Source organism: Narcine bancroftii, chromosome 12 (assembly GCF_036971445.1).
Source record: "Narcine bancroftii isolate sNarBan1 chromosome 12, sNarBan1.hap1, whole genome shotgun sequence".
Lineage (NCBI taxonomy): Eukaryota > Metazoa > Chordata > Chondrichthyes > Torpediniformes > Narcinidae > Narcine > Narcine bancroftii.
In genome coordinates, this window is record NC_091480.1 from 4,016,727 (window position 1) to 4,043,066 (window position 26,340).

The following is a 26,340-nucleotide window of genomic DNA, read 5'->3' on the forward strand; positions in this document are numbered from 1 at the left end:
TGATCAAATACCAAAATTACTACTGACGCAAAATCCGCTAATCCCTTTTACAATAGACAACCTTTCCTTTGGAGAATGAGAGAGAAAAGAAATCAAAAGAATAGAAAACTGTTTTTTGGGAAATAATTCATTAACATTTGAACAGTTGAAGTACAAATATGGAATAACTCATGGTACAATGTTTGCATATCATCAATTGAAAGCTTATTTAAAGGATAAATTGGGAAACAGCTAGAGATTACCTGAAGGAAGCAGTTTTGAATACATGATTACAGACACAATGAGAATTAAAAGATTTATAACCAACATGTACATTAAGCTGCAAGATAAGGAAAATGAAATAAACTATAAACCCAAGCAGAAGTGGGAAAAGGATCTAAACATAAAGATAAAAAATGAAACATGGGAAAAGTAATGTTCTGGAACTATGAAGAATAAACACAAGGTTACGCATGATACAGTATAATTGGTTACATATATCACTCCTCAAAAATTTTAAAAATGGGATTCAACATTATCAGATAGATGTTTTCACTGGAAGAAGGAAATGGGAACAACATTACATGCAACTTTGGTATGTACAAAAGTAAATACGTTTTGGGAAGAATTAAATCAGATACTAAATTAAATTACAAAAAATAACATACCAAAAAAACCAGAGATATTTCTTTTAAGTAACATAAGAAGTAGAGAATTAGGCCTCAAATTGGATAAAGTGAAAAAAAAATTCATTATGATAACCTTAACGATAGCAAAAAAATGTATTATGTCAACTTGGAAAATGGAAGAGAGCATGAGTATACAGCAATGGTCCATGGAAATGAATAAATGTATTCCATTGGAAAAAATAACATATAATTTAAAAAATAAAGTCACAATGTTTGAACAAATTTGGGAACCATACATGGAACATGTCAGACAGAGCTTGAGAATGAAAATGATAAGAAGACAAAACGACTAGATTCAGTGTGTAATAAATCGATGACGCATTTTTCTTGTTTATTTTCCTTTGTGTGAAAATATTGTTTTATGGTTTTATTGTATTGTATATGTTGAATATTTATGGGTATTGGAGGGGGGTGGGAAGATGGGGGGAAAATGGGGGAGAAAAGACCACTGTGTAAATTTAATGAGATACGTTTGTACATATTTTGGTTGATATGGTTCACAGTCTGAAAAATAAAAAAATTTCAGACACTAATATTCTTGATTCTTTTTTAACTTACAATTTTTTTCCAAGGTGTATTACTATCATATATTTACAATGGATTTAAGATCAGCTTCAATGACTGGGACTAAGAATGATTGGGAATGAGATTTGAATATAACTTTTTAAGACGAGGACTGGTACTCTACTCATAGCTTGATTAGTGTTTCTTTATTTTGTGCAAGGCATTGCCTTTTGCAATTTAAGGTGGTACATAGAATACACATGTCAAACTATCTCGTTTTATGCAGATAATGATCCACTTTGTGTGAATTGCAACATTTTTGAAGCTTTTGGAATGCCCAAAATTAGAGAGTTTTTGTAAAGACATTTTCCAAACTTTATCCATGATTTTTAAAATCAAAACAGAGCCTTGTCCTTTAATTCCTCTGTTTCTTTTCTCCCATGAGCCAGATATAGCTCTGTCTACAACTCAGATGGCCAGATGAGTAATTTTACTGAAATGGAAGGATGATTCTTCACCTACCCATATACAGTGGTCACATGATGCAATGTCTTACTTAAGCTTAGAGAAAATTAGATACAATATTAAGATAGAATTTTCAATTTGTAAAGACGTGGAGCCCATTCTTGGAACATTATTATGATCAGAAGAATTAAGAACTCTGAAGAGTCCAGGAGTTTGCCGACTGATGCCTGGAGGTCACTACCTGATTCCAAACTTCCTTCTGTAAAACTAATGGTAGCCTTGATTAGAGGGATGGAGTAAATTAGGTTTAGCTTTTAGGGTTTTTTTTTACTTTTTATAAAACCCAAATAATTTGGTAAATGGAATTAATGAAGTACATTAAGAATTTGTTAATTGCTTTGTTTTTCATATGAATAGGCAACTGGCTAATGTGGTTATATTATTCCTTCTGATTTTCTTTATATGTATATGAGATTATCAGTTATATATTGAATTTTGTAACTTTATATATTAAACTCAATAAAAATATTTCTAAAAGAATATTTCCCTCAATTACTTGGTACACATGGATCTTATTTCTTATAAAAGCACATCCAAATCTCTTCAAATACTAATACTGAACACTTGTACTGGTTAAATAATACCCTGTACAAGGTGTATTACTTAAATTCTTCCCACCAAAGGGAATAACCTCACATACCCTCTCACTATATTCTTCAATTGATTTATTTATTTTTTCAAATAAAACTTGCAGAGAGCTTATTGATATCAATTACAAAAATAGTTTCTTAGTTCTTCAGCCCTCTTTTCCATTCCTGTGTGGTATCATGCCACTTATCCTGCATCCCATCTTAATTCTACTCCATTAAAGAACAACTTATTTATAATTGGTCTTAATATTAGCAGTTTTTAAAAATTAGTTCTCTTTCCTTATGAAATATTCAAATTAATCCCCGCTTCCCTAATTGTCAACTTCTCATAACCAACTCTCCCTTTTAAAAGTCCTCTAATTGTACCTGTGTTGATCAAACAAATCATTATCTGTTTTTCATAAGATTTAAACATCACAAGGCTTTTCGATATTTGCATTATTGCCAAATCATTATTTTAGGAGTCTTGCAAAGATTCAAGTCTTGCTTCTCTGCTATCCTGCAAATCCAGCAGATATATTGTGTTTACGGAGGACACTTAGCTCCAATTCTCTTACCTGTCCACCAAATCAGCATTACAGGGTGTCTGATGATATTTTCAAAATACACAAGGCCATTCTGTCTATCAAATCTGCCAGCTCACAGAACATTTCCACGTTTTAAATTAATTTTTTTTTAAGATGTATAACATGCCAACAGGCCATTTCACCCCACGAGCCTATGACCCCAATTACACCAAATAAACCTACAAGCCCCAGTACGTTTCGAATGGTGGGAGAAAACTGGAGCCCCAGGGGAATACCCCTGCAGACATGGGAAAACATACAAACACCTTACAGACAGTGCAGGATACAAACCCCAGTCCCGATCACTGGCACTGCAACAGCGTTGTGCTAACCGGTATGCCAATCATGTCGCCCTAAAGTCCTCTTCCCCCACTTGTTTTGCTGTAACCTATTTTCTATCATGAACCATCAGCTCCCCTGATTGTCCCACCCACCAACACACTTTCAAGATGTGCGAATAATTGCATCCACATGCTCCCAGGAAGAACACAGATAGCATGCTAAGTAAGGGTTAGGTCGGGATTGCTGGAGCGAGGAAGCAACAGCACCATTACTGCACCACTATGTTAATCAATTCCACTCTCAACAAAATTGGGTTAACAAGCCTTGAACATCAGCAAGACACAAGATGTACAAATGGGGGGGGTTGTGGTTAGCACACCAGTTAACACAACACCGTTTGAGCAGCTGCAACTGTGATTCGAACCTGCGCTGTCTGTAAGGAATTTTTACTTTCTCCCTGTGTCTGCATGGGTTTTCCCTGGGGGCTCCAGTTTCCACTCACCGATCAAAAACATACCGAGGGTGGGGGGGTGGATCAATTGAGTGTAATTGGGCAGGTAGGCTCGTGAGCCAAAAGGGCCCATTACCTTGCTGTATGTCTAAATTTAATTAGTTTATTGTCATACACATTGTACAATGTACTTAGGCCTAAAATTCTTACTTGCTGTAGCTAAACAGGCACTGGTAGAGAAAAACTCTAATGGTAAACTAACTGAATTAAATACAAATACATGAGAGATAATAAATATTAATTATACAATTATTAATAACTAACACAGACATTGATTGTCACTTCATTTTCTACCTTTCATTGGGAAAAGCATGTGAATATTAATGAAACAAGCACAATTCTGTAGTCTGATCCTTTTTCAGTGTTTGCCTATTCTTGATACCATGCAGAAATCCTTGTGATTTCTTTGCCCATGTACAACTTACCCGAATTGTCATGTGAAAAAGATTAGCAGTTCTCGGTTTGTTCTTGCTCTCACTGAATCATAGTTTCCACAGACAGCCACTGCTGTTTCATGCAGCAAATAGCTCTAAAAACTGGAAAGATTCCAAGCAAAATGGAAAAACAAAACCAGAATTATGAGCAGGTATCGGAGGCGTGATGATGCCCTCCTCTCCTGGAGTTGACAAGTAGTTTGTATAACCACATACTGGGCGAGGTCATTGCAGTTTCCTTTGTACATTTAGAAATCTAACAACCTGCCTTTTCATGATGTGGAAACCAAAAAAGGTAGCATTAGCCAGCAAACCTTAATAAAAAAACCGGCTGAGTACACAATAACTGACATTCTGCAGTGCTCATTAGATATGAGGGAATATCCACATGCTTTAGTGGGCATCAAGCCAGGGGAGTTTCAGAATAGAGAAAGGGATTTTTTTTTTTTTAAAAAAAAGAGGTTTTTCAAGGAAAAGCAAAGCTGCAAACTACAGATGCAGAGAGAGAATATTCCAAGAGGGAGGGTAAGGATTGGGGGATCAGAGGAATAATGGGCTGATGTAATAGCTGCTAATATTTCCACAAATCGGAAATGAGAAATAGGCCATTTGAGAACTAAGAGTTATGAGATATGGAGCTGACAGCTACTGTACAGGTAAACAGATCCTCGGATTTGAACACATCAACAACTTGTGAAATTAAAATCTGGATTGGAATATTAGTTGAGTTAGTTGGTACTGACTCTGATCCAGGAACTTTGATTCATCCTGATCACAGGTATTTATTGTATCAAGTTCTCATATTCTCTCCACATCCCAAAAATGCACTGAAAGGTTAATTGGCTACTGAGGTGGGGGGGGGGGGGGGGGGGGGGGGAATTTAATGGTGAAAAGAGTCAAAAGGAGCAGGTCCAGATTTATTGTCAGAGTACATACGGCATCACACACAAGCCTGAGATTCAATTTCCTGCGGGCCAGACAGAATTACCACTTCATGGTAGTGCAAAAAAAAACTCTACACAGCGTATACGTGTAAACAAATAAAGAAATGTAAACAGATAATTAATGTAAACCAACTGTGCAATACAGAGTGAATTTAAAAAAAAAAATCAATAAATTGCACAAGTAAGAATCCTTAAATGAGTGCTTTCTTCACAAAGCCATTGGTGTTGGGTCCAGGAAAGATCCTCCAAGATAGTGACTCCTAAGAAGTTAAATTTTCTCACCCTCTCCCCACTGATTGCTAGATTGTACACATCCAGTTTTCCCTTTCCTGAAGTTAACAATCAGCTCCTTGAATTTGGGTGACAGTGAGGGCAAAGTTATTGTTGGTGCACCATTCAGCCAACTTTTCAATCCCCCTCCTGTGAGCTCCTTTTTATACAATCCACTAGCATGGTATCGTCATCGAATTTGTAGATGGTGTTGTTGTTGCACCGAGTTACACAGTGGGAGGTGTAGAGTGAGTAGAGTAGGGGGCCAAGAATGTAACCTTGTGGTGCTCCAGTACTGATGGAGATTGTGGAGGAGATGTTCTTACCAATCCACACTGATTGTGGTCCGGAGGTGATGAAATCCATGATCCAATTACAGAGTGCTGTCTTGATCCCCAGGTCTTGGAGTTTGCTAATCAGTTCTGAAGGGAAAATGGTGGTGAATGTCGGTAAAGATCATCCTGATTTATGCATCTTTACTGTCCAGAAGTTCCAGGGCTTTGTCTCGAGTGAATGAGATGGCATCCACCTTGGACCTGTTACTATGGTTAGCGAACTGGAATGTATCCATGTCACCACTCAGGCAGGAGCTGATATGCTTCAACACCAGCTGTTCAAAACACTTCATCACTGTTGACATGAGTGCCACGGGTCGAGTCATTTAGGCAGGTTACCAACTCTTCTTGACGCCTGTTTGGAACAGATGGGCATATGTGAGAGTATGTTATAGGAATCCAAAGATGGGGGAAATTGAGATCAGGTGATACATTCCTCAATGTGACTATGCACCCACAGGGTTGAATTGTTGCCCTCTACGGCATGACAAGTGGAAGGCAATGTTAGAATGATGGGGATATGACTGCATGTAGATAGGAAATTGACAAACAGTTTTGAAACGGCTGGCTTGAGAAACATTTTTGAATTCAAGCTGCAAGGATGCATAAAAGGATGGATTTAGGGATTTGAAGGCACCAGGTTCGAGATTTGGTCCAATTAAGGGCATCACCATTGTTACAGCGTCGACGTTTGGGACCGGGGTTCAAATCCCACACTGTCTGTAAGGAGTTTGTACGTTCCCTCTGTGTCTGCGCGAGTATCCTCCAGGTCCTCCAGTTTTCTTCCACTGTTCAAAACGTGCCAGGGTTGGAGGTCAATTGGGTGTAATTGGACAGCACAGGCTCATGGGCCAAAAGGGCCTGTTACCATGCTGTATGTCTAAATTTTAAAACATGTAAAGTGAGTGTTTGTTGGGTGGTTGCCATGAAGTAGACAGAAAAATACTGGTCAGAGAATGTTAGAGTGAACACAATCAAAAAGGAAAGTGAATGTCTGTGTAGACAGAAGCAATCTCTCATCAGTAAAGCCTCAATAACCATGAAAGAGATTTCCTTCAAGCATGAAAAACAGTAAGATCCTGAAGCCTATTGAAATCGCAAAGGTGGTGCTGGTCTTGAAGTTCACAATTGTAGAAAAATGCCCAGTGCTGGGGTTGAGAGGAAAAATAAATCAATGAGAATTCAAATGGAACTCAATGGGCTAAATGGCTTAATTCTGCCCCTCCATCTTGCACCTGGCCAGGTGCATCCTAGGGCATTGTGGAAGGAGGGGCAAGGGGCATTGTGTAAGGGGCCTAGTATCTTTTGGTAGAGGTGAGGTATCAGAAGACTGAAGTATGGTTAATGATCCACCTCGGGGCTGAAAAGACAGGCTAGAGAATAGTAAGCCTTACATCAGTGGTGTACAAAGTTATAGGAAAGGATTTAGGAGTATGGAATTGACTTCAATTTGGAAAGGCAAAGAGTAATTCGGGAGAGTCGGCATGGATTTGTTTGTGGGAAATCACATCTCAGGAGTTTGAATGATGAGGTGACTAAGAGGACTGACAAGATCAAGGCAATGGACATTGCCTATAAGAATTTGAACAAGGCCTTTGACAAAGGCCAATCTGATTCGCTGGTCCAGCAAGTTAGAATACATGGGTTCCAGGGTGAAAAAACAAAGCAGATACAAAATCGGCTTGGTGGTGGAAGGCAGAGAGGTAATTGTTTTCCAGATCAGACTTGTGACAAGTGGTGTCCTGCAGGATCTGTCCTCGGTTCTTTATTGATCTATTATTTGAAAGAGAATGTTGGTGGAATGACTAAGTTTGCAGATAACACTAACATTTTGGTACAATGACAGTTAAAAGGTTGTCTAAGGTGACAACAGGATCGAGATGAAGTGGAAAGGAATGGCAAAAGGAATTTAACTTGGACAAATGCAAGTATGCAAGAATGCTGTAACGTGCCTTAATGACCATTGGCCAGCAGCACTTACATCAACAGTGATGAAGCGTTTTGAACGGCTGGTGTTGAAGCCTATCAGTTCCCTGTCTGAATGGTAACATGGATCTGTTCATTTCACCTATTCTAGCAACAGGTCATCTCACTGGCTCGACACAAATCCCTGGAACACCTGGACAATAAAGACTCATTCATCACATTGCTCTTTATTGACTATAGTTCGGCACTTAAAACCATCATCCCCTCAAAACTGATCAGCAAACTCCAAGACCTGGGACTCAATACCCTACTGTGTAATTGACTCATGGATTTCCTCACCTCCAGGCCACAATCAGTGAAGATTGGTAAGAACATCTCCTTCGCAATCTCCATCAGGACTGGAGCACCACGGAGCTACATTCTTAGTCCCTTCCTCTACACCAATAACTGTGTTGCTTGGTACGATAATAACACCACTTACAAATTTGCTGAAGATACCACTACAGTGGTGTTGTGTGTGGAGGAAATGTGGCCTCCCAGCCTGTCTGGAACTTATTTGGAAGTCACAGCACCTGTCAATCAAGGTTGGATCCAGCTATTGGCTAATTTAATTCATTTAGGATCATGATTGGCTAGAAGCACAGATTAGTACTGTATATAACACCAATGCACAGCACATTCTTTCTCTCTGCCTCATGGTCCAAGCCCTGGATATCAGTCCACCCCAGGATGCTACTGTGGACATGGCTGGAAGTGTCACAGGTAAGGTGTGTACTGCACGGAACTTGAGCCAAAGTACTTCAAAAGATCAGTACTTGCAGAGAGCCACACCTGTTGGTAAGGGAATCAGGTGTGTGTAAGAGTCCCTTTTTATAGCGTGTATAATCATGTGTGTTAGCATGTCGAGTATAGGTTCACTCTTGTCGGAGTCCAACCTCCGTCTGAGGTAAATGTTACATTGTTGATTAAGAAAAATAGTAAAATCGATACTGTTTAACATTTCCCCCCATTTGTCTCCGTGTGTTAATTAAGGTTATGTGTGATTGATACACTTGTGTCTAGATTTGTCTCTCTGTGAACCCACCAAACTTGATATTCTTCCCAACACAACAAGTGGGTTATATAAAGGAAAAGGTGATGAGTCAACATATAGGAGGGAGATTGAAAACTTGGCTGAATGGTGCACCAACAACCATCTTACACTCAAAGTCACCAAAACTAACTCCTCCCTGTTTGTTGACTTCAGGAAGGGAAAGCCAGAGGTTTACAATCCAGTGATCATTGGGGGAATTGAGGAGGAGTGGGTGAGAAAATTTAAGTTCTTGGGAATCACTATTTTGGCATCAAGAAGAAAGCATGTCAGTGCCTCTACTTCCTCAGGAGTTTGTGGAGGTTTGGTACGACACCAGAAACCCTGGCAAATTTCTACAGATGTGTGATGGAAAGTATGCTGACCAGCTGCATTACGGTCTGGTAGGGGAACACCAATACCCGAGCATAAAGCCCTGCAAAAGGTAGTGGACATGGCCTAGGACATCTCAGGCAAAACCCTCCCCACCATCGAGAATTTCTACAGGGAACACTGCTGTTGGAGAGCAGCAACAATCATCAAGGATCCACACCACCGAGCACACACACTGTTCTCGCTGTTCCCATCAAGGAAGGCCATGTAACTCTCTCACTTGCAAAAAACCCCACCTTCTTCAGCAAACCACAGGAGTTCTCCCTCTTGGTCAAGCTGTTGTCTTAGGTAAACAAAACCGAGGAGTGACCTTTCTGTGAGCACTCTGTGGGGACTTGCAAACAGCCAGTTTGTCTCCTCCAAGACAATGGTCTATTCATTTCATGATGTCATTTCAATTAGCACCTATTTGTGAAATGTAAACATCATTCTCCAAAGTTTCTGCAATGTTACTGAATATGAATTCTTAGTATTTCAAATAAGATCAGTTTTAAAATGTGTGTATACATATGTAACCCACTCTAATCTTACCAAATTCCTCCCAATATTTATCCATTAGAATATATTCAAAAACATCTACAATTAATGAATAAAACTTAAGAAAGTAAAAACATACATGGAATATTTATACAAAACGAACCCCCTACAACCCCCCACCCCCACTAACCTACTCCGCAGAAAAGGAAAGAAAAAAAGAGATTAACCATAATAACAAACTTCATCAATTAATTACCATGGATTAGAGAAACATCACCAACGTTCAGCTAGGGGGTTCAAAAACTCAGACCCACATAATCCGAATAAGGGCTCCAAGTTTTACGATGAAATAATTATCACGCAAATTATGTTATTTTCTCCAATGGAATACAAGATCTCAGTTCCATATGCCATCTCTGTATACTCAAATTAGTCTCATTTTCCCAAGTAATTGCCAACCATTTCCTAGCTGCAGCTAATGCCAATCTCAAAAAATGCAATTTGAAATCTATTTAATCTCAACCTTTTAATGTTTCTTAACAAAAATACTAAAGGATCTAATGAAAGTTTCACTTCCAAAATAAGTTCCTTAAGTCTATTCCAAAAAGGTTTTACTGTTTCACATAACCAAGTAGAATGTAAAAAAGAACCTACTTCCTTCTGACATCTAAAACATAAATCTGAAGAAATTAAATTATATCTCCTTAACTTTTCCAGAGTTAAATATAATTGATGAATAAAATTGTAATGAACTAACTAATACCTTACATTTATCATTTCAGTTATAGTACTTTACATAAATTCATGTTTATTCTTAATACAGGTGTATTAGTTAGGCATTGTAGTCTCAAGCAACTGGAAAATACACTTATCCAGCATCTATAAATCCCCATAGGTACCGAATACCAGGGGCTTTATTGTATAAAAAGACAGTGAGAATCAGAGACAAAGGATGAAATGAGATAGCAGTGGACTGTGCAATGAGAAAAAAAAACTTTTTTCTAGATCTTGTCTGGGTTTTCCAACATGAAGACATACCACTAAATATCAAAACTTTCAGAAATCGCAGGATTAATGTCAACACTGCACCAAAACACATTTACTCCATGATAGCAATTTAAATAAAACCTCATCATTATGGTGTGCTGAGCATTAATTATGTCATAAAACCAAGGCACACAACAAATGTTAGTTCTACTGTTCAGCAGAAACTTCCATTGAGAACTCGATAACCAATGAACAAAGCAGCAAACAGATTATCCTTCACTCAATTCAGCTGCAATTTCAGGGATGCAGACAGGAATGTGCCAAGCCAGAAAATCAATTAAGAGCAGCCTGTCTGTTAGATTGAATGGATAGAATGCAGAATCTCTAGTTAGAAAGTGCACTTATACAGCTTCGATTTCTGCACATTCAAATCAAATTTTGGTTACAAGAGAAATCTAATAATTAGCACAGATTCCACAGTCAACAACCTCTGTCCCACTTCGGTGCACCACAACCTCAGGAGTATAAAGACTGTTCTCAGGCATAAAAATAACTGGAGTCCTTTAAACACGTGAAATTTAGTTTTACAAAATTGATTGGTTCAAACTTGCTTCCTCTCTATTGAAAACCTAGGGGTGGCACAGTTAGCAGAACAGCACCAGTGATGCGGGTTCAAATCCAGCACTGTGTAACAAGCTTGTTAATTTTCCCGTCTGCATGAGTTTCCTCCCACTGTTCAAATGTATGGGGTTGTCGGTTGATTAGTGTATTTAGGTGGCACGGCTAGTGGACTAGAAGGAACTGTTAACGTGCTGTACATCTAATTTAAATTAGTCTCCAAATTTAGCATAGAATTACTTTAATTAAAAAGGGTATTAATTCAAGAGGGTCTTAATTGATCTATAATTTACACTTCATGCAGAAAGAATATTTCAAAAGGTAATTCAGATTACATTACAAAACTGTTTCTCTATAGCAACCCTGACCGCACATGATATTTCCCTTTGTTTTTATTTACCTCCCCCCCCCCCAACTGTATAATCTATCAGTCTCCCAAATCTGGTGGAAAAGGATCTTTGATCTGAAACATTAACAGTTTCTTTCCCACAAATAGAGTCACTGAGCATTTCCAGCAATGCTTTTTTTAAATCTTAGAATAAAACACAGGACTGCTGAATGCACAAAATGGCAGAAAACAGGCAAGTGGCTAATACAATGTTTACCCAACAAATCCGAGATGGAAGGAAATGGGAATACCTGTACAAGAATCCTGGAAAACCAGTCACAAGATTTGACATCAAGGTGAACAACTGAATTTCACAAAACAGATCAAATCCCACAACCCAATGAAGAATCATTGCATGTGACAGCAGAGAACACACAAGTTGAAAAATAAAGAAGCAATTTGAAAATTAAAACCAGGCCCAATGTTTACATTAAAAATAATCAGAAAACTGGAACACCTATAAAAGGGAAGAAATCTGAATGAAAAGGAAATATTCACACATTGTGCCCTTGAGAGATACAATTCTTTAAATCTGTAATTATTGACAGATGAAGTACGCCATGTGAAACATTAATCGTTCTTGCTCCAGACAACCAAACCTTCAGGATCTCCTGCTTTCACTTTAGTTAACTGTACTGGTTACATCTATAGAGAACACAGTACTCAAGACCACTGCTCAGTCAACATTTCTGCAAACTTTTGAACTCTTAAAGTACAGCATTTAATTTCAATAGGTCTTCCCAACATTCTTTGCAAAATTAGATTGGACAAAGGTAAATGCTCCAAAAAGTAAACTTCTACAGATGTACCATGGAGAGCATTCTGACTAGTTGCATCAATGTCTGAAACAGAAAAAAACTCCAGAGGGTGTTAACTCGGCCTGTGATATCATAAGTATCAGACTTCACTCCATCGAGGTGGTGTCTTAAGGAAGCAGCTTCTGTCCTCAAGCACCCCTACCACCCAGACCATGCCCCCTTCACACTTCTACCATTGGGAAAGAGGTACAGGAGCCTAAAGACGAGTATTCAGTGGCACAAGGACAGCTTATTTCCCACTGCCATCAGATTCCTGAATGATCAATGAACCACAGACACTGCCACACTTTGACTCTTTCTTTTTCTTGCACTATTTAATTTATTTTGAAACATGGTTTATGGAAATACAGTGGAACTTCGATTTAACACAACCCAATTTAACACGAATCTGGATATAACGCGATGAGCTATTGAACCTTTTTTTGCTCTTTCTGGAAGTGAATTTTTAAAAAATGGAAGGCACAGAAAACAAAAAGCTTTTTCAGTGAAAAATAAGCTTCATGCACTTGACACAATCAAGAATAAAAGTCAAACTCAAGTTGCACGAGACCTCACCAGACCTGAATCAACACTGCGGCTGGAAATCTCAGGAAGATAAGTTACATGCATCACTTTGGAAAGTCCGAGGCGGGACGAAAGGCCAAACACATAAAGGCAGCCAAAGACGCCAACCTCAATGACTCCCTGTATGAGTGGTTTCAGCCTCAATGACTCCCTGTAGAGTGGTTCGTTCAAGCACGCTTAGAAGGCCTTCCAATTTCCGGGCCTATTCTCAAAGAAGTTTGATCAGCTGATAAATAGAGAAACATCACAGTTGAAAGTTAGCAATGGATGGCGAGACCAGATTAAACGCCGTCATGGGATTTCTCAAGTGTTAGTGTCTGGAGAAATTCTCTCAACCAACAGCGCTGCCGTCTGCAAATACCCGGCAGAACTAAAAACTCCCTTCGAAGAAGGTGGTTATATCAAAGAACAGGTGTACAACTGTGACGAAACTGGCCTCTGCTACAAAATAATCCCAGACCACATGCTGTCTTGTAAAGATAATACCTATCAACGTGAGGGGTTCAAACAATGTGGTTTTAACAGGACTGGAACACACAAATTAAAACTGCTCAGGATTGTCAAATTTTGCTATCATGTCAAGGTGAAGTTGTTACTGTTCGAGTACACGCATAGAAGCAATGCTTGGAAGACCAGTGTAATCTTTGAGGACTGGTTTTACATAACTTTTGTCCCTGCTGTCTGCGCTCATTTGTACATGCCAAAGCTAAAACTCAAAAGGTCTTCTTTTGCTTGACAACTGTCCCGCCCACCTATCAGCCGTGACGGAATGATCCGAGTTTCTTACCTCCCAAAGAACACGACATTTAAGATCCAGCCCCTGGATCAGGGGATCATCTCCATGTTGAAGGAGATTTACAGACGTGAATAAATTTGTAGAATTAGAGATGAATCAACAATGCTGGAAGACTATCGGAAAAGCATGAACATTAAGGAAGTTTGCCACTTAGGTGGGAACAGCTGAGCAACAGCCAGCTCCTGGTGTGTGGAAAAATGCTGGGAGATGGGTTTGGGTCCAGCCTTTTCATTACAAGGAAGATGAAGATGAGCCAGAATTCTACAGTTTCACAGATGAAGAGGTGCATGAGGCAGAGACGCTATGTGGAATTAGCAAAGAGGATTTACACCAGTGATATTCTGTGAATGACGACTGCCCAACATAGGAGCACCTGACGGACTCCGAGATCATCCGTAATGTTACTTTAGCACCAGATCCCGAACCACAGGAGGATGACAATGAGAAGCCTCCCTCTCCCCTCCCGCACAAAGTGTCTGAAGCCATTGAACCCTGAAGCTAAGCCTATGTTGGCTGGAGACCATATAAAGATCCTCCAACTCAGAGGCATTTTGGATTTTGCTCGCAGCCAAGTGACCTGCTGCGTTCAGGCAATGAACACTCCGTCCCTTTTTTAAGAAATAAAAAGAGGAGTGCAAGTACAGGTATTGTACCTGTGTTCTTGATTCTTTTGAAACCGCTGTTTTTATGAACCCCAATTTAGTGCAATGCCATTTTTTGGACTCCAACTATTGCATCATAAGGTTCCACTGTATTTGAACTGTGACACTGTCGCAAAACAACGAATTTCATGACACATTTATGACAATAAATTTTGATTCTAACGTTTCCACGTAAAGCAACTGCATTCACAATGACACTCACATTGATTATCAATCACACTGCAGAAAGTATGGAATTTGCCCCCATGACATCAGACATCTTCCCAACCAGAATTCTGCTCCACATTCACTTGTTCTCCTCTCCTTGAGGCATCAATTCATTCCTTGCTCCATATGCAGTAACATCTCCACCTTCTAGTGGCATCTGACATATTTGCTGCTGTAAAATCCAACTTGGGAATGAGGAGCATCAAGGGCACAGGAGCTCCAATACGACTAGCCTGTTTCCCTCCTCAACCATAGCACATTCAGCATCTGCCTGTTTATTCATAGACCAGAGAGTTGATCTGTTAATGTGCTATGGAAGGGATGGAAAATAGCACAGCACAGATCCTTTGAGCCAATGTCAACTTGCAGAATGAAAATCAAAACAAAAACAGCTAAATAAAAACTTGATTACATGGAAAAATGCCTCTCTAAAGGAGATTTGAATGAAGATCCAGTGAATGGTGGGTATAATTATAAATCTTTCAATTGCACCACTGGTCGCAGTTAAGAATATTTTTGAATTACTTCAGAACTGCAAATACTGGTTACAAACATATTTTAACTGGTATTTTTAAAAATGTGAATGTTATAAATTGAAGTGAAATAGAAAACATGAGAACACCTCCATAGAAACAGTATGTCAGCATCTAAAAATAGATGTTCAGCTTTAGGTTTCAAATGGTACCTTTTAAAATCAAAGAACTGACTGTCCTAATACTTCTAGAACTTTCCATGTTTATAAGCCAAATTTCACATCCAAATTCTTATTCCACACAAAAACAAGGGTAACATTACAGAAGCATCCCAGGTACCCTAAAGACACTACAAAATCTAGACGTCAAGCCTACTGTACCATGCTACTTGTCAGAAAAGCAGATTGGATTGTATTACCAAAGATTTGATAACAGACCTTAACAGGATTAGGTTGTCAATGTAAAATTGATGAAGGGGAAAACATTCAACTAGCAGGGCAGAAGGGGAGCAGAGGATGGTCAGAGAATGTAGCATGCTTAGATTTTCAAACACCATCTGATAAGCTACCTCATGAGGTAAGGTAGTGTTGAGGACAGGATTATTAAAGGAATGTACAATATACAATAGTGCTGGAGAAACTCAGCAGGCCACACAGCATCTATAGGAGCCAATAGGTAACCAATGCTTAAGGCAAGGTCAGAGCAAAAGCAGACAGGCACAAAATAAAAAGGTGGGGAGAGGAGGAAGGAAGGGACAGGGGGTGGAACACAGGCCAAAAGGCAAGTGGATATGGGTGGGATAATCAAGCTTGAGAAGTGACGGGGTGGGGGTGGGGCTGTTGCTGTCTCAATAGAGAGGAAAATGGTGGGGAGCTGGAGGAAAGGAGAGAGGGGGACATGGAAAACTGGAAGAGGTGATGTTCTTCCAAATGAAGCAACACTTCACTTGTGTGAATCGACAGAGCCATCTATTGTTCCCATTGTGGCTCCTCTACGTTGGAAAGACTGCACACAGACTGAGAGATGGTTTCATTGAACACCTTCACTCTGTCCATTGCAGTAACATAAACCTCCTAGTGGCCAACTCATTGGTGCTAAATTTGCAGATGGAACCAAAATAGGTGGTAGGGTGGGTGGTGCTGAGGATACTGAAAGGTTGGAGAGATTTGGATAGATTAGGAGAATGGGCAAAGAGGTGGTAGATGAAATACAATGTTGGAAGTGTACAGCCATGCACTTTAGTAGAAGAAATAGATGGGCAGTTTATTATTTAGATGGGGTGAAAATTCCAAATTCCGAGGTGCAAAGAGCAATGTTGGCATTCATCTCTAGAGGAATAAAATACAAGAGCAGGGATGCATTGTTGACTCTCAAAAAGCACTGATGAGACCTCGCTTGGAGTTCTGCGTGCAGTTTTGGGCACCTTACTCAAAAAAAAATTGTGCTGGCATTGGAGAAGGTTCAGAGAAAATTTACAAGAATTATACCGGGAATGAAAGGGTTAGAATGTAAGGAATGATCGTCAACTCTTGGATTGGACTTGTGAGAGTACAGAAGGATGGGGGGCGGGGGGACTTCGGAAAGGCATTTTGAATGCTGAAAGGCCTGGACAGAGTAGATGTGGCAAAGATGTTTCCCAAGGTAGGGGATCCTAGGACAAGAAGGTATAACTTCAGGATAAAAGTATGTCAATTTAAATCAGAGACATGGAAAAATTTCTTTAGTCAGACATTTGTGATTCTGTTGAACTTGTTGCCACAGACTGTTGTGGATGTGAGGTTGTTAGGTGTATTTAAAGCAGAGATTACCTGGTATTTGATGAGTCAGGGCATCAAGGGTTATGGGAGAAAGCTGGGGATTGGGGCTGAGTGGGAAGATGGATCAGCTCATGATTAGAATGTAGGGATAGAATCAATGGACCTACTTCTGTTCCCATTATCTTGGGATCTCCCTTCCTGCTTTTTGCCATATACCAACCACCAGTGATCAAAACCTCCATTCACATCAGTACTTGGAAAAAGTAATGTCAGGTACAAGCTTCAATCAAACAAAACATGAAAAGCAAGAATTTTATTTGTGAAACAATCTTTTTAAAAAAAAATCTGACAAAAGACATTTTGCTTCAACAAAGAATAAAATAATTTAAGAAGTTCCTTCAGGGCAAATAATGCAAAATTCATAGTATTTTAAGTACTGCACATTAGAGTAGAGTTAATATTACAAATGGAGCACTCAAGATCATAAAATGTACACCACGTTCAAGAAAACACACAAGGTTAAGGGACTGAGCAGCAACTGCAACCATTTGGCAGGATGGATGCCTTGTGAGTTGCAGAGTTAGGAGCTGGTCACTCTACAGCATCAGAGTATGTAAGAAAGAGAATGACTATTGAGTAAAAGCAAGTCGTTCTGGAAACCTGAAGAAATCTAATTCATTCTGGGGGTATGCAGTATTCCAGGATGGCTGGCAGCTTGAAGGCTATAATTCAGTGGCTGCAAAACATTGTGGAGGAAGAGTAAAGTTGTGGTCCACAGCAATACCAATGATAAAGAAAGGGATCAGATTTTACGGAATCAAGAAACAAATAAGCTGTGGATTACATCTTTCCAAGATGTGGAAAAGGGGGATAGTACAGATAACTCGGATGGAGTGGCTTTAGATTCAGAGTCACTCTCAGCTGTGTGCACACGTGCACAAATGGTCCGGGTGTACGCACACAAAGGCAGTGACTATGCCCACGCACCCTCGGTCTGTTTTAGGCAAGTGTGCGCACACATAGGCACTCACACAGCTTAGAGGGAGCACTGACTGGCAGACAGCATGGAAATGGGCTCCAGCCAATCACATCCATATTACTTGTCTGTTCAACTGACCGTCTCAATGGGTCTTAAACATAACGATTACATCCAATCCCATCACCTTGCAAATATCGACCACTACTGAACTATTTCCTGCTCAGATCCCCTTTATAACTCCTCACTTTAAATCTAAGCCTTCCTGTTTTTAATACAACCATTGGTTAAAATAATTATCTACACCTTTTATGCTTCCTATAATTTTATATACCTCATTCACAGCCATTCTCAATGGAGGCCAGAGCACATTTGGGCAGAGGAGGGGTGGGGGGGGGGGGGGGGTGAGAACACAGACTGAATTCATGTTTTTTTAAAATGTAGTTAATAGGAGAGATGTACAGAAGAAAACAACTAAACTTGACTGCTTCCCAGGGTAGGGGGCCATACCGAAAAAAAAGGTTGAGAATGGCCATTCTTTCAGATCACCTTTCAGTCTCTTTCACTCCAGGGAAAGCAAGTGCAGACTATCCAATCTCTCCCCATAATTAAAGGCTTCCAATCCAGGAAACATCTAGGTGAATCTCCTCTGCACTCTCTTCAAAATAATGATATTTCAGTGACCAAAAATGCATGCAATAGACCCAGTGCAATCTATGCAGTATAGAGTGAAGTTGTAGTCTATGCCCCTTCTTGTGAAGACAAGCGTGCTTCTCCAACTTCTCCACAACCTCTCAACCCACGTTTCACTTTCAGGCAACAATGGATTTGAACCCCAAGGGTAGAATCAGAGCTAAACCAATTAGAAATAGACCCTTCTGTCCAACTCATCCATGCAGATCATGATGGCCATCAGCAATGACCCCTTCTACCTTCATTAGGCCCAGATCCCTCTGATACTTTCCTATCCAAGTACCTGTCCAAATGCCTTTTAAATGCTTTAATTTACCCGATTCTACCACCTCCTCTGGCAGTTCATTGCAAATAATCACTGACGCCTCAGATCTCTTTTAATTTTCTTCCATACCTATTTTAACCTATGCTATCTAGTTTTATACTCCCCTGGAGCCAGTTTCACACTGCAGAACACACCTTCCATCACTTAGACAGCATCCTGCTCCCTGCGTTGAACTGTCTCATTTTAACCATGGATGTCCAGTCCCTATTCACTTCCACTTCCATAGAGAAGGTCTCAAGTCTCCCCGCTTTTTAATTGCAAATCTAACCAGTCCTTCTTCATCACCACCTTCCTCCACCAGGTGGTTGTACTCATCCTCAGTATCTTCTCCTTTGGCTCATCCCACTTTCTCCAAGTCAAGAAGGTCCCATTTCTATGCTGTATGACAGGATATGTGGAGCAATCCATGCTGCAAGCCTACATAGGAAAGGCCCCTCAACTCTTCCTCTGCTACATTGACAACAACATCAGTGCTGTCTCCTGCTCCCATGGTGAGCCCATCAACTTTATCCACTCTGCTGCCAATTTACACCCTGACCTCAACTTCACTTGGTCCATCTCTGGCAACTCTCTCCCCTTTCTCAATCTCTGGACACAAACTATCTGCAGACATCATCTTTAAATCCACTAACTCCCACAGTTAACTTGACTATATCTCTCCCCACCATGTCTCCTGCAAGGATTCTATTCCTTTCTCTCAATTTTTTTCTCTATCCACGGCATCTGCTCCATGGACAAGACTTTCCATTCCAGGGCATCTCTAAGATATCCTTCAGAAAACCTTGCTTCCCCTCTACTGCCAATAATTCAGCCCTCATCTGCACCTCCTCCATTTCCTGCACCATCGGCCTTGTTCCCTTCTCCCCACTCCCCTCCCCTATACAAAACAAGGGCTGTGCTCCCCTTGTTCTTACTTACCACCCCAGCAGCCTCTCTATCCAATTTATTCTTTTCAATTTCTGCCAGTAACAGAGATCCCACCACCAGACATACCTTCCCCTCCCCTTTCCACACAGATAACTCACTATGTGACTCGCTCCTTCATTCAACCCTTCTCATCAATCATCCCCTTCATATGTACCCACAAGTAAAACATGGAAATCTGCAGACATCGTGGTTGAAGTAAAAGAATAACGCTGGAGAAACTCAGCAGGTTAAACTGTGTACTTTAAAGAGCAAAGATAAAGTTACATAACCAATGCTTCTGGCTTGAGCTCTTCATCAAGGTATAATGAAAGGCTCCTGTGACCACAAGAAGTGCTACATTTGCACTTGACCTCCTCCCTCATCACTGTTTGGGGCCCCACACAGTCTTTCCAAGTGAAGCAACATTTCACTTGTGAACCCATAGGGGTCATTTACTGCATCCATTGTTCCTGATGTGACCTCCTCTACATTGGGGAGACTGCACTGTTTCTGGGAGAACATTTCGTTGCACCTTCGTTCTATCTGCTGCAACAGCAAGGATCTTTCAGTGAAGACCACAGTCAGTATGAATTGGAAACAACATCTCTTTCAACACAGGATCACCCCAAGAATGTGTGCTTAACCCACTGTTCTACTCATTATACACCCATGACTGTGTGCCCAAGCACAATTTCAATGCCATCTACAAGTTTGCCGATCATACTACAGTTCTCAGCAATGAGAAAGTGTACAGGAGGGAGATAGATCAGCTCTTTGAATGGTGTAACGACAACAACCTTGTGCTCAATGTCAGCAAAATCAAGGAGATGATTGTGGACTTCAGGAGGAAGTCCTCATTGAGGGCTCAGTAGTGGAGAGGATCAAGAACTTCAAATTTCTGGGTGTCAACATCTCCAAGGTTCTGTCCTGGAGCCTCCACATTAACGCAATCACAAAGAAGGCTCACCAGCGGCTATACTTTGTGAGGTGTCTGAGAAGATTCAGTCTGTCACCGAAAACTCTTGCAAACTTCTACAGGTGTACCAGGGAGAGCATTCTGGCTGGTTGCATCAATGTCTGGTATGGAGGTGCCAAATCTCAGAATAAGAATAAACCTATGGAGGGTTGTTAACTTGGCCTGCGATATCACTATCAAGGACATCTATATGAGGCGGTGTCTTAAAAAACCACCTTCTATCCTCAAAGGCCCCCAACCACCATGCCATGTCCTTTTCACTCTGGTACCATCAGGAGAAAGGTACAGGAGCCTAAAGACAAGCACTCAACAGCAGAAGGACAACTTCTTCCCTGCTGCCACCAGATTCCTGAATAATCAATAAATCACAGACACTGCCTTACTTTTTGTGCATTACTATTTTTTAAAAAATAGTAATGGTGTAAGATGGTTGTAATATGAACATTTACACTGTGATGCCACTGCAAAACAACCAATTTCATGACTTGTTCATGACAATAAATTCTGATCAACCATTTTAATTGCACACATCATTGCCATGAACCACATGCTTGTCCATGGCCTCATGACTACCCAAGTGAAAAAACTGGCCTCAGATCCCTATATCTTTCCCCTCTCACTTTAAATCTATGGCCTCTAGTTCTAGAACTTATGTTCTCAAATTCTAGAATCTAAGGGAAAAGGTTCTGCCTGCTCCATAAATGGTTATATGGTTATCTACCCTATCAATGACTCTTAATTTTCTGAACCTCCAAGGCCACCCCTCAGCCTCCTGCACTCCAATGCAAATACACTCATACACAATCTCTCCCTGTAATTGAAGCCCCCCCAATTCCAGTCAATCTCCTGGTGAATCTCTTTAGCATTCTTTATAATGCTATCTGTAATGTGGTAACCAGAACTATACACAATACCCCAAAAATTCAGCACTGATCCATGCAGTATACTACTTGTTGGGCTTCCAGTCAGAAAACCAACTCTCCTGCCTGCTATCACCATACTAATTTTGTAACCATACTTTGGATTCCATATGTTTTAAATTGCTCTACCACCCTACCTTGTGGTCCTTGTCAAAGACCTGGCTCAAGCACATGTATACTGTCTGCCATTTTTCAATTTTCTTCATCGGCTCTTCAAGCATTCAATCAAATTGGAGACAGGAGCTTCCCTGCTCAAAACCACTGAAATTCCCCTTAATCAGTCCCTGCCTTTCCAAATCAACACAAATCCTATGGCTCAGATATTTTCCAATAATTTCCCTTCTATTGATGCAGGCTCATGAGTCTGTGGTTTCCTGGCTTATCCAAATACTTCAGTCTTCCAGTGTATCTATCACCACTGGCTAATGAGGAGGAAAAATTCCACAGACTCAGCAATCACCTCCCTCACTTACCATTGCATCCTGAATTAAACTTGATAAATCACGCCTTGGGAATTTATCCACCTTAATGTGAGTTAATATCTTTAATACAGTAAAACCCTTGATGTCTGGGATTGATAGATGTCAGATAAGTGAATTTTGCAGATGTTTGAGATTGCATGTTGCGCGATTGGCGAACTAAAAGTGAGACACATCAATTTTAAACTTACATATTCCGGATAATAGGTGTTTTACTGTATTTCCGCTTTCCTGACACAAAGATATTCAAAAATATCAGCAGACCCCCAATCCTTCATCCTTCTCATTGGTATTTACTAGGGCAAAAGCACGGTATTCATTTCAGACCCTACTTCTATCCCCCCAGCTCCACACAGATTTCTCTGAGGTACCCAAGGCAACCTACTCTTTCCCTTGCCGTCCTTCCATTTCTTCTACTTTAAAGGTTTTGGAATTTTCCTCAATCTAGTTTTTACCAATGTTATTTCTTGTCCCTTTTTTATCCTCTTAATATCCCCAATCAATGAAAGGCCAAAACGTAATCAAACCTTGAAGTCTCTTCATTAGAGGCCAAGGTTCTCAATACCTAGCTTTGCTTCTTACCCTTATGGGGAATGCTTGCTCGGAGCTTTTACTGTCATACCTTTAAACATCTCCCACTTATCAGATATTGCTTTCCCTCTTCAGCAGCTGTTCCTAATCTACTTTCACCAGGTTTTAGACTATTTAAAGCAGGCCAACTCCCATTTAAATCCCTCTATTTTTTTCCACAATTACCCTGAAACTTATGAACTCTGGTCACTGTTGCCAAAGAGTTCCTCCACAGACATTTCCACCACTTGTCCATCCTCACTGGCTAATACAAGGTTGAAGTCAATTCACTGCTTTAAAATAAAACTACTTAGATGCATTTTGGAATGCATTTCACTCTATTTAAGTCCCTCGTACTTAGGAAATCCCAAGTACCTCTGTTCATCAACATTCCTGCCATTTATAGAGTGTCTGATTAATTTCTCATTTCACAAAATAAACCATTTCACACTTATCAGTTGATCCCTGGGGAACAAACCACATCTGGTTGCTTTTATCCATCTCCTTGGACCTGGGTATCACATATTCATCCAGCTGTGGACACATGCTATCCCAAACTTGAACACAAAAATGAGATGTACATTTTAGTTGGTATAGAAAGGCACTGTCATTAATTGTAACAGAAATCTTGCCTTGACTATATAGGTAGGACCCAGAGGAAAGAACATCTGGAATAGAGAGCTCAGTATAATCTCCCTTCTGAAGACTGTATATACTTGCAGTTGGAAGAAGTAAATCACAAAACTCTGTAGACACCGTGGTTGAAGTAAAAATACAAAATGCTGGAGAAGCTCAGCAGGTCAAACAGTGTCCTTTAGTAGCAAAGGCAAAGATACTTAATACAACATTTTGGACTTTATCCCTTCGTCATTTTTACTTGCAGTAGGAACCCAGCAACTCAGGTTATACTCGAATTGAGAAAAAAAAGAGAATCTCGTTGAAACATGCAAGATTCTTAAGAGGTTTGAAGTTAAGCATTCAAGACATAAGAAAATAAATGTCATCACCCAAAGATGACTGAATTTTTGAATTGTTTATCTAGGAATGTTGCAGAGGCTCAGCTAGAGGATATTCATAAATCAATAAGTAAACAAAAGAACTACCTATCTGGACTCTTGAGCAAATAATGAGATGCTGAAGAGCCCCTATGGGTCAGGCAGCTTCCATGGAGGAATAAAAAAGAACAGTCTCTTCTCTCCATGATGCTTCCTTACCTGCCGAGTCTCTCTAGATTCTCATTGTTTGTTAAGGATAGATTTTTGGATACTAAGGAAACCAGTGGAATAGAGGTTAGAGCAAAATGGTGCAAGAATATCAGCTATGATTAAATGAATGGCAGAGAAGGCACAAGGCAGAATAGCCAACTCCTATTTATATTAAGAAGGTTTTCAGAAGAAGATCTGGCTTGATCTCAGGCTCATCAGAGAGAAGCTGCTCAATCAGTACCGCATTGATTCGGGCCAACAGCATGCAGGTTGGAAATATCCATTATTAACTGTGATCAATTGATGGTACATGTGTCTGCACAGAATCCAGATGAGTCATTGCCCCTTACATTGCAGTATTTATAAAGCAATCTACTATTCTTTAACAGGCTTCAATGGGCCGCAATGAATTTCTGAAGCACTGTAGTGAGCAATGCGATATTCAGACACTGCAGTCTGAACACTAAGATACACCTCTGATCCAGCCATTGATCTGAAATGTTAATTGTTCTGTCCCTCCACATCTGCTGAGTGACGTGCTGAGAATCTCCAGTATTTTCTGCTTTTATTTCAGATTTCTAGCATCTGCGTTTTTAAATTGTTTTCAAGAGTGCACTGCAGGCTGGCACAGAGTCCTTGCATCAGAATTTGGCAACAAACTTTGTTCCACAATACTAATATTGCCCCACTCTTTACCGCACCAGGGCACATCAGAGTTTTACTGACTCAATGATCACTATTTGACACTCACCAATTAGATTCCAAGTAGGCCATCTTATAATTCAACTAAACTTCTGTAAATGACGTAAACTCTCTATTAATATGGGAAGAGCCACAAACTCACTCCAAAGCACTTCATCTAACTTCAACTTGATCAACGTGAAACATGCACTCTGCTTTTCTATTACATCCTGTTATTTCCATTCAATTTCCCCTCAAGAGCTGATTGAACATATTCATCACCTATCTATTGTCCTGTGCCCATGATGCACCCTCCCTGACAGAGCCATGGAGGTGAGAGGACAATGGAGGGAGGGAAATGCTGGCTGCATACCCTCATTCTTCTTTTATCCAACTCATTTCCTATTGTCAGTTCCCAAGCAGCAGACTGATTATTCAATGCACATTATCTAGTTATATTAACTTTATTGTTACGTGAAAACAAAAGACACTCCTCCCACTTCTGACTGCAGGCAAGTTTTCCACCTGTAGAGTTCTCAGCAGGAACTAAAATTCAGTTTGATTCCTATTTGCATTCATCGAAAGCAGTGATTGTCAAACTTTTTCTTTCCACTCACATACCACTTTAAGTAATCCCTATGCCAATAGGTGCTCTGTAAGGGGTTGTTTAAGGTGGTATGTGAGAGAAAAAGCTTGAAAAGCACTGTTTTAATCATACCTAATTGACTCGTTACGTGCATGGTTTCGTAACTCGAAAGGAAATGGGCCAATGACAAGTTTTCTCAAGCAAAATATTTTCTCTTCAGTATTTATGAATGGGGTGTGATAGAGGAACCCATTTTATCCTTGTATGCCAAATTCCTGCATTCATCATAGATATTAAGTTCCTCAGCAGTTATGCGTCAAAAACATGTTACAAGGAATTTTAAAAAATCTATGAATGTGACATTATCTCTCAATTCTGTTCACCTTTCATGCAATTTGCAAATTGGAACCTTTCTGATGAAATTTTTCCTCTCAGCTCTAAAATGAGAAATCATATTTGTGGCTTGGTGCACACTGCATTCTCAACTGGTCATAGACACAGCAATGATCTTAGAATGAAATAAAGCATGGCATTTTCTTTTAACCCACTGCTGTTCCATTTTCACATCACTGTTCATTTCCTGCTCAAGTCTATCTGCTTCTAAACTCCAACTTCATATTTTTGATACACAGATCAAACTATTCTTACCACTATACACTTGAACCCATTTAAAATTGACTGCTTAATTTAATCCCCACCAAGATATTTTTGAATTCTGTGCATTAAGCCTCCACACCTGATGAATCTCATTAAAATCCTCCAGACCCCCTTCCCACCACTGTTAACCTCTAACCCTAGCCCCACCCCCCCCCCACCAAATTTGGCAAGAGATTAAAAATTCCAAAGCTGCTCCAATAGACAGCTTCCAAGGCAACCAGAGAGCAAAAACAGCAAACCACTGCTGACATAACTAATTACAAGCAGCCATATGCCATTAAAGATTTAATTATACCAAAGGGGTCCTGTTTGACAGATGCATGGGAAAGATGTGTGCAATCCCACTCTGCAGAATTAAAACAAATTATTATAACTGAACCAGAATGTTTTTCAAGAATGGATGTCACATCCATTTTAATAAACACCACATTTTATTAGTGATCACTTTTACGTGTATTGCTTAAAAGACTAGTTTGAAGAATCATACTGATATCACACCATCAAACATCCAGTTAACCGAAGAAGACTCATCTTCAAATCTACATTCACCAACAAAGGCATTCCTTTGGTAATTATCTATGAACTACTATAAAAGAGTGAAT

At 39.9% G+C, this 26,340-nt stretch overlaps 2 protein-coding genes across 7 annotated transcripts in view; both read right to left on the reverse strand.

The window, feature by feature from the left end:
- Positions 1-26,340, reverse strand: part of rab11fip3 (RAB11 family interacting protein 3 (class II)) — a 99,680-nt gene that overhangs the window by 71,899 nt on the left and 1,441 nt on the right. Inside the window, exon 1 of one of the 5 annotated variants that reach the window (XM_069905320.1) lies at positions 4,072-4,129. The exons of the other annotated variants lie outside the window; for them this stretch is intronic. Coding sequence (XP_069761421.1) covers positions 4,072-4,083 — 12 coding nt within the window. The 5' untranslated portion in view covers positions 4,084-4,129. Of the gene's footprint in view, positions 1-4,071; positions 4,130-26,340 lie in introns of those variants that run through there. 5 annotated transcript variants of the gene reach the window in all.
- Positions 5,884-26,340, reverse strand: part of decr2 (2,4-dienoyl CoA reductase 2, peroxisomal) — a 48,238-nt gene continuing 27,781 nt past the window's right edge. The window contains exon 10 of one of the 2 annotated variants that reach the window (XM_069905352.1): positions 5,884-5,984. The gene's annotated coding sequence lies outside the window, so the exon portion shown is untranslated. The remainder of the gene's footprint in view (positions 5,985-26,340) is intronic. The other variant, XM_069905349.1, reaches the window with a different exon arrangement.